General features: G+C 41.1%; 1 protein-coding gene across 1 annotated transcript; it reads left to right on the forward strand.

Annotated features, from left to right (window-relative positions):
- Positions 1-2905: 2905 nt before the first annotated feature.
- Positions 2906-10134, forward strand: atcaya (ATCAY kinesin light chain interacting caytaxin a; the record flags this gene model as incomplete). Its single annotated transcript, XM_083969429.1, has 12 exons — positions 2906-2982; positions 5094-5152; positions 5241-5516; positions 6031-6204; positions 6366-6468; positions 6714-6845; positions 6936-7022; positions 7343-7441; positions 7636-7671; positions 7826-7900; positions 8034-8086; positions 10049-10134. 11 exons carry the CDS (start codon positions 2906-2908, stop codon positions 8065-8067), a joined length of 1152 nt encoding a protein of 383 aa, XP_083825555.1. The 3' UTR covers positions 8068-8086; positions 10049-10134.
- Positions 10135-12670: the final 2536 nt, after the last annotated feature.

Here is a 12670-nt window from a genome sequence, read left to right on the forward strand (position 1 = left end):
AACAAACTAATATTTTGTAAATTAAAGGGGTCTATTTAAAAAAATACAAGAAGAAAAAAAATTAAGCGAAACAGGAAGTTGATGGAAGTGAATCATCTCGTTTCGCCTTTATCCTCTCTTGCGGTATCTGCCGAATGTCAGTCACGCTTGCACCGACGATTGAGATGAAATCTAATGTAAACCAAACCATCAGGCAGCGAGACATTTGGCAAAAACAGTTTAATACACCATCACATTGAGCAGCGCTGTCAGCGCGGCTATAAATTGCCTGCAAATCGAAATCTTACAGATGTCTGATTAGGAAATGACCTTGGGTTTTTAAAAGGGAGCACCCCCGGAGGGGCACACAACTCCAGACAGATGAGAAAATAATGCTCAAATAAAAACATGGATTTGTGGAATAAAATTAACATTTCGATTTAGACTGAATGCACAAAAAAATAAATTAGACAGAGACCTGATATAAAAAACATGGAGAATAAGTTGGTTTCCTATTCAGCGCTTGTGAAGGGGTGATGGTTTTGTTCAAGTGAAGTAAAGGCTTGAATAATTCATGTGTGTAGAGAGAGTTGGGAAAGAGAGACTGGGGTGAGGAGACAGAGAGGGAGGGGAGATGCTCTGGATGGAGAGAGATGCTGTTGCCAGGGAACAGTAGCCACATAGAGGACCACTGAAAGCCACATTCGGGTTATCTAATGGAGTGAAGGGACACAGAGACTGGTACACATTTTACTCCAAGTGGCTGTAGGGATGCATAAGCTGCTGCCATGGAGGGATCAGGATTCAGATGAGAGGATTTGAACTGATTTTGAGGCAAAGGGGAAAAGATGCTCCAACCACAAGTGGGGAAAGAGGATGAGATAAAGAATGAGCTCATGTTGCCAGAGCAGATGTAGTCTCATTTCAGGAATTTTGTGTCTTGGTGGCGTGGCTGTATAGGAGCTAAGAGACAGGCTGTCGTCTCGCTCTTCACGCCAGTCTTTCCCCAACAAAGGTGGCCAGAGGCGGAGGAGAGGAGGTGGGGGGAGTCCAGCACAGAGGTGCCCCCTGTCTTCAGACACCTGCTGCTGGCGAGTAGCAGACATCGAGGACACTGTACAACTGTGTCTGTGCGTGAGTGTGTATGTGTGCATGTGTTTGCATGTGAATTAGTCGAAGACAGAGAGGGTGAGGAGGGATTTGAGCCCGACCCATGCTTTTCTGGTGGTGAGGGGGATCAGGACTTTCTCCCCTCGAATCCTTGCATCTGTGACTGAGGAGGAGGGAGGAAACACAGGCACCGACCAGTGAGAGGTTCTGAGGGGATCTCACACCGCTCATGTGAGTAACTACTGACTTAACGTTCTTGCATTTCTAATCTGCTGGCGCTATGTAGCTACACATGTGCACTGACTAGATATTAGATGTCCACTTAACCATCAAATCCATTTGCTCCTGTTTTTTTCTCTATTGACTGTTCCAATTGTGGTGACCTAGAAAGGCAGTGGGACCGTTTCAATTTGCGGTGCTGCAGATTTGGCTGCTTTTGAAGATTTTTATTCAGAATGAGAGGATTTACAGCAAATGGCGTGTGCATAGGAACAGGGTCTTTAAATTACATGTACAGACTAATGCAAATACAATAGATATCACATAACATAGCATTAAAGCTAGTCCATATTGATTTTAAATATCATATAACAAGCAAGTCCTCCTTATCGGCAAGTGCTCAACATAGAATCCATGTTGTTTTCTCAAGGCAAAGGTTAGTTTGTCCACACAGCAATTTTGTCGAAATCTAAAAATTGTTAATTGAAAATTTTCACATACAGTGACTGATGAACATGATTTTTCCAGTCATCAAAATGCACAGTATGAACAAAAAACGTCTAATATTTAAGAAACAATTAATAATGATTTAGTCTCATTTCATTGTGCACCATGCATTTACAACCACTTTCTCTTATGGGTGACAGATGAAATGACAGATGATTCGACCTGCCACCAACCAGAGTGTCTCGAATCATAGTGGATTCAAAAACATGCTGCCATCTCATAAATTTGCTTTGTTCCTTGTGTATAATTAAAGACTGTGGAAATGAATGATTTCCTCTATGTGAGGCATGGCCACCATCCAGTTTGCAGCTACCAGCGTCGCTGCCAAAACCACAACACTCCTTCTAGTAATTATATCATAGAAATCTATTATGCAGAATAGGATACAACAAGGTGTTAGTTCCAGTTGAATAGTTGTGGTGTCACCAGCTAGAACAGACATGTGCTGCTGATATTAATCTATACTCTGGGTTTCAGCATTAAGTTTAGTAACACTGTTCATTATGAAGCCAGTCACTGTATTGTTCAAAGTATCACTATGTAGATCCTGCTTTATCAGGTCTGAAGTGAGGTTTTTCCTTTTAATACTATTGTTGACATAAAGCCTGAGTGTGACTAGAGATCAAAAAGGCAGCAGTCACATCAGTGAGCTGGGATTAAGGAGCAGTGAGAGAAGATTAAGCCTTAAAGTCGTCCTCCACACTGGCCTCTCGAATTCCACTCAGGAGCAAATTTGTACATAATTTTTTAACTTTGCAGGGAGCAGAGCTCAGAAAATGGGCTCTGTCCAAGTCAGTCACATGCCTCTCACATGTGCTCCTGTGGGCAGTGGGATAAAACCCATGTGACCAGCCGTGGTGGCAACCCCAAAACTGGAATGAAAGAGAGTAAATTATATGGATAAAAATCCTCCTACAATGCCGACTGTTCCCTTTTGCCGTTGGAGTCAGCCACATGTCCCAGCACTGCAGCCATTAAGCTCACTGTAAAGTCAGTACCCTCAAGCTATCTGACCGTTTTCATCTGTTGTTGTGAAAGTTGTTCATTATTTCTCGTCACACCTGCAGGCCCCTGCTCTTGTCTCCGAGGGATGGGCACCACAGAGGCAACTCTACGAATGGAGAACATGGAAGTGAAAGACGAGTGGCAGGATGAGGACTTCCCAAGGTGGGATCCTTTGATTTCCTATTCTGTCTTTTGAATTATATTTGAAGCTATATAGTAAAATTCACATCAGGGTGAGTGAGAGTTTGTATCAATTTGTGGGTGAATATCTCATTATTTATGATTCATTATACAATTTATAAGTTATAAATTAATAAGCTAGCATCATAAGCATCATATCATTTCAGTTCAGCTTATTGGAGAAGCTGTGATATTTATGTTACTGTTATTTTCACAATATTGATTTTTAAAACTTCACTGACCTGCATCACCGGAGCCATTCATGTTAATTATAGCTAAAGCTTGTATTACTGTTGTCTATAATATCAAATGATTTGCACAACATGGTCTGAGCACAGTGTGACATTTGACTTCATGTTCACAGTGAGAGGGTCAGAAATAAGCCAGATAATCAATGATCTGCAACAGTAGGAGAGGAAAAAGTGTACAATAGCAATTCATGGATTCAGGATTTAGAAAATATGAGAGAAGAATCTGATGTTCAGAGGTTTAAATGCAGAGCCTGTTGGGGCAGGGAAAGAGCACAGGAGAAGTGTGATGATAGTTAGTGCTGGCCTCCCTCCTCCTTCCTCCTCCCTCTCACTCCTCCTTCCTCCCCCTCCCTCCTCTGTCAGATGGGGAGGCAGGAAGCCAGGGAGCAGGTGCAGCGTCTGTCAGTAAATGGTCTCAGGCTACGTCATGTGACGCAACAGCAGTCACCAGCGCCAGGAAAATGGTGGCAGGTTTTGGTTAAAGACAGACAAGAGGCGGAGGAGCAGCTATAGCAGCAAATGGATTATTAAGACAGACGCAGAGAGATGCTCTGCTCTGGACTGTCTCCTACCAGCTGAGAGGACAGGGAATGAGTAAGCAAATCAAATATAAAGTAGTGTGAAGGTTTAAAAGCTCAGTTGAATCGGCTTTGACAAAAGCAGCCCCTCCGGAAGGTAAGCATCATCGGCTCATCCTGATATTGATGTTTGTTGACGAAGGACAATGCAGCCATAAACAGGAACAAAAGAGATTTTCTGGCTTTTGTTAGAAGACGAAATCCACATCAGTCTGTTATGTTTATATGAAAGGCTTCGTATCTGACAAAGGAAGCGGCGGACTATAAATCACTGCAGGGGTCCCCAGGGAATATATTCAGACCGATCACTCGTGCCTCTTTCTCTGGGCTAAAGCCAGTGTTGTTGGCTCAGGATGGGGCACACACTGTCACACACTGTCCTCCTGCAGATGGGTGGATGAAGCAGTTGGCTTTCATAGGAATGCAGCTAAAACCGCCTCTGCTGAAAAACACTGCGCTGTCGCTCTCTGCATCCCTTGCTTCTTCTTTTCTTTCTTTTTTTTTTTTTTGTCCATTTAGCTGTACAACTCCAACTCTGTGTTGTTGCTGATGGACACACAACTACACATGCATGTGTAAGCACATCTGCATCTGTCATTATGTGCGTAGGTTGCTTCCTTACAATCAAACAGTGTCAGCACAAACACACACACACACACACACACACACACACACACACACACACACACACACACACACACACACACACACACACAGGAGTGAATGCAGAGAAAGATGTTGACCTATAGTAAACAAGCTGCAGCTTGAAACAACTGCACAACTTTGTATGCAGGGGGACACAGAAGAGTTCTTCTTCCCTCTCCTCCACTCGTTCTTTGTCTTTTATTTCTCCTTTTCCCCTCTAATTTCACCTCCCCTCCCTCTCTCTGCTCTGCCTCACACCCTGCCCAGCAGCCATGTAATCTTCATCTCTCCCCAGAGACACGTTAATTACCATCTCTATCCTCTTTCTGCTTACTGATCTTTTCAGTGCTTATCCAGATCAGTGACAACACCCATGCCCTGACTGGCCCCGTGAACACCATCCTAAACACTATGTTGCATTTTATTCTGAGGGTATACTTAATATAGACTTATTGCATGGAGGAGAACAGGATAAATTATATTAGTCAAAAGCTAAGGTTGGTTTTATTCTAGGCCTGAGTAAGTGGGCCAATGGGCAGAGTCATGATTGTTTTGCTGAACCCTGACTTTGATGATATTAAATATTAGACAATGATGATGTGTGGATGTTTCCCTCCAGACCACTACCTGAGTACGGAGACATGGATCCCTCCTGTGGTCTCTCAGACGACAGAGCATGTGAGTAACTCCAGCCACTGGATGACTGATCACTGATTGGAGGTCATGCTTCATGGTTTCACTTACAGCCTGTCCTCTCCTCTCGTAGCCCCCCCTAACTCCCTGAATGTGAGCCCACCCGGAGGAGGAGGCGGCGGCGGCGGCGGCGGCGGCAGCGGCGGCGTGTCGTCATCCCACCGTAAACGCCGTACCTTGCTCGCCCCGGAGATGAACCTCTCACTAGATCAGAGTGAGGGCTCTCTGCTGTCGGACGACTTCCTGGACACACCAGATGACCTGGACATCAATGTTGATGACATCGACACTCCAGATGAGACGGACTCGCTGGAGTTCATCACCAACGGCAATGAACTGGAGTGGGAAGGTCAGGGATTAAAATACATGCACTTAAATTTTTACTGTTCAGCCATTACAGTACATAACACTGACCAATTTCCAAAGGTAGCGCCAAGAATATGTTTTCAGTAGTGGAAGTGAATCAGTAGCATTTTTGCACCTTTAAATACCTTTTATTTTCCAGGTCCACTCTGTCTACTCTATCAGTTGTTTCCCCCTTTTTTTAAACACTATCTAGCGTGAAAGAAACTATATATGAATATAGTTTAATGTTTATTGTTACAACATTTAATAAATGTATGAGCCCACTTTTCAGTGCAGAACTAGTAGACCTACCTGCTTTGCTATTACAATCTAAAAAATTATGAACAACTAAACAGTAAGTAAATACTGTAAAAGTCTGTTCAGCATAATTCAAAATGTCACCAAAAACCTAAAGTCCTAATCCTAAATCAATATGAATCTAAGAGTAATACCGATGTAATCAATCCAAACCTCTTTGAAAAGTAATTCACACTCAGTCTGGTTTTGTCTCTGTTCAGACGACACACCAGTGGCTTCGGCCAAAGCCGGTCCTGCCGACGGTTCAGGAGACGTGGGTGACGAAGGGGGCGCCAACAACGGACGCCTCTGGAGAACGGTGATCATTGGAGAACAGGAGCATCGTATTGACATGCAGGTCATCAGGCCTTACCTGCGGGTCATCACACACGGAGGTCAGTGAAAGGGCAGAGGTCAAGTCGATGATTTCTTCATTGTATTCAACGGACTAAAACTTGAAGCCTTCAACTTTTCTGATGTTTTTTTAAATTCTCTTTTACACGTTTCACTGTCAGGCACCACTCCTCAGCTAACTGCTGACTCTCTCTCACATTAGGTTATTATGGAGAAGGTCTCAATGCCATCATTGTGTTCTCTGCCTGTTACCTGCCTGACAGCAGCTGTCCAGACTATCACTACATCATGGAAAACCTCTTCCTGTGAGTCTGACATGGCTGTCTTTTTATTATTTAAGCACATTGTTTGATACCGTACATGAATGGCTTGATGAGCCCCCAGATCAGAAAGGGCTGACATAGGACGATCTTGTTGGAAATACACAGTGCTTGGATACACATAGGCATGTTCCACTTCTACATGTCATGGGCTTATGATTATGTAACGTCCTTTCAAATGATATACCCTTTTTGTAACTGTGAGAAAACCTGCTTCGTCCCTTCTGCAGGTACGTGGTGAGCAGCCTGGAGATGCTTGTGGCTGAAGATTACCTGATCATTTACATGAATGGAGCCACTCCTCGGAATAAGATGCCTGGGATCAGCTGGCTCAAGAAATGTTACCAGATGATTGACAGAAGGTGAGAAAGATTGTGTGTCCATTATAAACGTGTAAATACTCACCACTCCCTGCTTACTGTACGGACTTGTCATCTGTGTTGTGATGGCAGATTAAGGAAGAACTTGAAGTCTCTGGTCATCGCTCATCCAACCTGGTTCATACGCACTGTCCTGGCCATATCAAGGCCCTTCATCAGGTGATGCACACAGAAACTACAATTGAGTGATTATACTTCAAAGTAGGAAACTTATGTTCAAGTGCTTTTTGTGGTACTAATTACATATTACATATGACCAAATGTTCTCGCCACACATACTAAGTCATATATAGCAACGATGTTTGTAAAGAAGTTTCATGTAATGGTCTGTTTCTTCTCAGCTGCTATAATTTTTTACACTGAGAAAAACCAGGTTGTGTCACAAAAGACACTGCTCTGTTGCCATGACTGCAATAACTTAACCACCGTAACTGTTTTTTTTTTTTTTTTGTGTTGTGTTGTCTCGTCCCCATCTACAGCGTGAAGTTCATGAATAAGATCCAGTATGTCCACAGTCTGGATGAACTGGCAGAGATTGTCCCCATGGAGCACGTCCATGTCCCCGAGTGTGTGGTGCAGTAAGTATCTCTGACCACTAGATGGAGCAAATGAGCTGCAGGAGTGAAGCCCAGCCTCCAGGCAGCACAGACAGACTCTGCTGTATGTCTTAATAAATGTAAAAAAGAGATTATCACTCTAATTTAATGAAATAGCCTTATGCGGCAGGATTTACTGTGTGAACTGGGGACATTACGCTCTTATTCATTTTCAGATTTGATGAGGAGAGGATTAAAGCCCGGCGGGAAAGGTAAGATACAGTAGGCTATATCTATCATTTATCACTTGCACATGTATAATGCATATAAAGAATTGTACTTAAAGTGAACTGTGGTTAGGGACTTTAGCTAAACTCGCCAACTTCTTCACCATCTATAACTCTGTGTGTGTGTCTGTGTGTGCAGGATGGAGCAGGAGCAGAGACAGCAGGAGCAGCAGCAGCAGTCACTCCCACAGGAGCCAATTAAAAAGTCTGAGAGGTAGCCGCCGGTCCTCTGTCATGAATTCACATTAGACCAGTTTTAAATAGTTAGAGACATTAATCAGTTTTGACACACTGTCGTCAATCCAACTTCTTGTAATGCTATCTTTTTTTCTTCTTATTATTTTCAGGCCAAAGTCAGTGATTGTGGATCAAGGGTTATGAGAAGGACCATGCTTTGCAGGTGGGTAATATTCTGTACCGCTCTATTTCTTATATTGGCCACAAGATGGCTCTGTCCTCTGAAATAGATCCACTACATTGTCCATTAAATCTCCACCTAAATAGTTATTTAACACTGTAGTGTTTTTTTTTAATACATATATTTCAGGACAGAGATCAGAATAAGGTCAGAATCTGAATCTGATTATTGAATATAATACGTGGTTGTACAGTGTGATATTATAATATTTGTACAATAACAGGACAATTAGATGCATCTGTTGTATATTAGATTAAGTGATTTGCATTAGTGCAATGGCCTCCTCATCTGATAAAGAGCGTTGTTGCAGAGGGCTGTTGTATGTGGAGGTGAAGGATTTGTGGTTGTTTGTTCAGGGTGTGAATTGGAGCAGATGGGCAGTCAGTCACAGGTTGGAAATGTAGGCTATGGCACACCTTTTCACACTTACGCTCGGCCACTGGATGAACTGGCTTTTCAGCGTTTAGACTAGCTTCTACTTCAGTGTGCTCCTCCTGTCTGATCATACAAGGTCATGTCCATGTAGTGTAGAGCAGGGGTTTCCAAGGGTCGTGAGGCACCGAGAGTGGGGTCGCAAGATGATTTCCAGAAATCAAATAACATTTGAAAATGATTAGAAATACCGCATTCACCACATTTTAGCTGTGATTGTAAAAGAAAAAAGAAGATAAAAGCATTAGTTAAAATTAAAAACAAAACCATGCAAATAAATATTCCTCCTCATGTTTAGATGCATACAGATCGTGTCTAAATGTGGAAGATGGTCTCTGAGTGGCCATCTCCAAAATTGAACCATCTCATTAGGAGATGTAAATTTGCACAGCAACAATGTTCATATGTTTACTTGGTTTATGGATAACGCTTTGACTGAGGTATTCTGCTTGTATCTTATCTGCTTGTATCTTATAGTAAATAGCTATAGTACTATGAGCAAAGGTTTCTTTAAAAAATCTTTCACATTGTGTTGAAGGATTAGGCTACATATTCCTTTCTAGGTTGTACTAGTAAAATATTTAACCTTAGGCTAGTGTTGCATCATTTCACAAATTTCCTCAAAATCCATTTGGACATTTTTGATGCAGTACTTTGGGAAAGTTTGGGATCTATACTAGAATTCAAAACGAACTTCTGCTGTTTTTTTAAGAGTCATTTTAGTGCACAGCACGAGTTTGTAGTTGATTTAAGACACAGCATGTCCTTGTGGGAGTACAGAAGCTGATGTAAGACTTTGTTATACTGTAAACTTTGCCCATTGGGTCCAAAGCAAAGCATGCTGGATGGTATGATTGACATTTTCATTGACTGCAGAAAACAGCAACCATAAATAACATCCTCCTGAGCGCACACTAGAGTGTTAATGAGGCACGTACAGTATGACTTGTTTGAAGCTGGCTGGCACAAGGATATAGAGTCTATGTAGCTGTCTGTTTTATCACACTGATAAAGGTCATGAGACTGAAATGCAGATGATAACAGTCAACACAACTGATGCTGTACTGATGTAAAACTGTATAGACAATGTACACAGTCATTCTTGGCCATACGGGATAAAAGAAGCTGGAACTCTATTGGTCCGAACTTCAGCGTTAAAGTGGAAATGAAGCCACAGGTCATTTTTTATATTAGGATCAACAGATTGAATTTTATTGTCCAGTTAACAAACATAATAGTTTCCCTTAAACCTGTATTCAGAAGGATAGAGTTGTACTGAGGACAGTGTTGTTTCAGAGTCTTCCTCATTCTGTACCTACAATACAAGGATCAAGCAGAGACAAAGTTGTACATTTTTTTAATTAGTAGTTTGAATATTGTTGTGATTATTGTTTTTAATTTAAGCCTATTTGTTTAACTTCAGCCAAGAGGGCAACATGTTTTTTTTTTGTTTTTTTTTCCTGTTTTGTTACTGTATTGTCATCCACAAACATGTTCTCTCTCTTCACACAGGGTACGACAGAAGTGTGGAGCATGAAACCTTTGATATATACCCATCAGAACCATCAAAACAAGTCTATATATATACTTCCTTGTTTTATCGACATCCCGCAGAAAATTTGTGACATTATTTTCCAAACAAAATGGCGAACACTCCATCTCTCTCCCCCTCCACCTTCCTCCACGAAAGGTTTAGCCTATACATGCAGCTTCAACGTGTAAAGGGAAGGAGCTGCTGCTGTGTGGTTTGACCATGTGAGTAGCTCATATTGAAATGTTGCATTGTCATGAGGACATGGACAGAAATTCTCTACTGGAAAAATATCGAACACAAAATTAATCAAAACTGCAAAAGTTGTTTCTCTCACGCCTCAACACCAGTTGGCAGGTTATAGGCTTGTCTCTACAATTCTGGAGCTTGTTCATAATAGAGAATGGCAACTGGATTGTCTGGGGAAAAAAACAAGACAAAAAAAAAACTCTTGGCCAAAAATCCCGGGTGTTTTTATGAGGGACTTGAAGATACAACATTTTCACTTGACAAGAGGGATGTGTGCATATACAGTGCCATGACCACACCAGAGATGTTAAACAGCAATGTCACTGACTTAACCAGACCACAGTGGTGACATACATACATCTACTATATTCATCCTGGTTTGTGTCAATATATTGTGTATATAATAACGACAGTATTCCAGTCGATCAGATGCCTTCATGGTTATTTTTTTGCCTCATAAATGCTTTACCATAAGCTCTTTAAACTCTGTCTTATGCTGTAATAACATTTTGACAATGTTAAAATGTACTAACATATAGGGATCGTTTGATACTGTTGTTTCTGATCCCATCTGCTCTGTGACAGTTTCCTCTGTGCCCTTCCATCTGTACTGTACCTTATGTTATGACGTGCCTCAGTCTTCTTATGTGTAAAAAGAGGAGACATCATTTCCATTCTGTCAATATCTAGAAGAATCATATGTGTTGTGAAATATTTGTAAATGGGCAAGAAATATCTGTCTATTTTGTGTTAAATGATGATTGTGGCAGCATTACTACTAGTACCACTACCTATTCTGTGTGAGGAAAATTTGAACCCACAAAATACAAACCATATGTATATAATCTGTATGCCCATGACAACAATCAAGACACAATACACAAATATTGCACATATGGTTCTTTCTCACTGTACATTTTAAACATAAAGAATAGGCTAGTTATAAACTACAACCTGACCTGGCCTGCAATCAGGATTTCAATGTTTTCCACCTTTATTCCTGGTTTACAACAAAGTTTAAAATGTGCATTGTACTTTAACCCATACATCATTTTCATATGGAAAACATGTTCTTAACACTGACTGTATAAGATATTAAGTGACCCCTAAAAAGAAGGCCACAGCTGAGTAATTTTGAAGTTGATAGAGATCGATGACTTTGATGCAGCTTGGGTCGGGGGCTTTTATTTGATCATTTATATTGTTTGCATGCACGATGCCTTGTAGATTTGACATTTTCTGGAGATTCCTTGATTTTATCTCGTCTTCCATTCACTGTAGTCGTTCAACTTATTGTAGCAGAAGAGGGCAGAGGAGTGAGAAATTTTATTTTTGTAAAGAACAACATACTTGTACTGCCTGTATACTGTTGATATTGTTTTGCACTGCTGGATTTGGTTGTTACATAACCTTTGAAGCAGACTGTGATAGATTAGGAGGCGTCGAGTCCCCTTATATGTTTTTTGTGTTGTTGTAAATGAGCATGTCTGATACCATGCAGCTGTTATCCGCCACGGTCATGCTTATGCATCTTTGGTGAAGAAAATAGGACTCATGAAATGTCTGTTTCTAAAGTGCCATCTCAGTTCTGTTTTTCCTCTTTTTCTGTTGCCTTTTTGGTGCAGGGGTGTTAGAGAGCAGATTTGACTTCTTATAGGGTGAACAATTACATCATCCATGCTGGAGCCGTCCCTGCACAGCAACCGCAGCTTTTCATTCACTGAGAGAAGGTTTCTCTGTGCTTGTTGGGTGAACTGAGTGCCTATTTTTGAACCAAATGTTTAAAAGAAAGTGTAGCCTTTCCATTTTTAGCCATTAGGGTTCATAGGTTTATGACATGAAATGACACCCAATATCAAAAGTCATATAAATGGCTGATGTGAACTTAAAATCTAAATGTTCATTTTGACTAAAAGCACAATATACATACCGTTTATTTGCCTTCCATTTGTCTGCTGTAAAATCTTTGCTCAGATTTAAATGGGAAAGATGGTCTATCATCTTTCTAGATTGCCATGATTGTTTTTGCCTTGTAAATATAACTGAATAAATTCTTCCTCCCAAGTTCTGTTCTGTTGTTTATTTTTATACTTTTTCTGTACTCACACAGAAAGAGAAGCTCTAGTCTTTGGATGCAAACTCTGGTCTGGAAATACTGCCCTTTAAAACCTTCACCAATATAACTTTTATCCACTAGACTTCAATGTGTGCCATGGAAGTAGTTTCAGTAATAAATCTAGCGGTAAAAGCCAAATACACAACTTGTTCTGCAGGATATTCTGCTTGAATTCAAGTTTAACTTTTTGCTTGCTACTGAGCCTGAGGTGGCAGTTCGTCATTTGTAGAAAAAAGAC

The sequence above is a fragment of the Trachurus trachurus genome (assembly GCF_905171665.1).
Source record: "Trachurus trachurus genome assembly, chromosome: 4".
NCBI classification, from domain to species: Eukaryota; Metazoa; Chordata; class Actinopteri; order Carangiformes; family Carangidae; genus Trachurus; species Trachurus trachurus.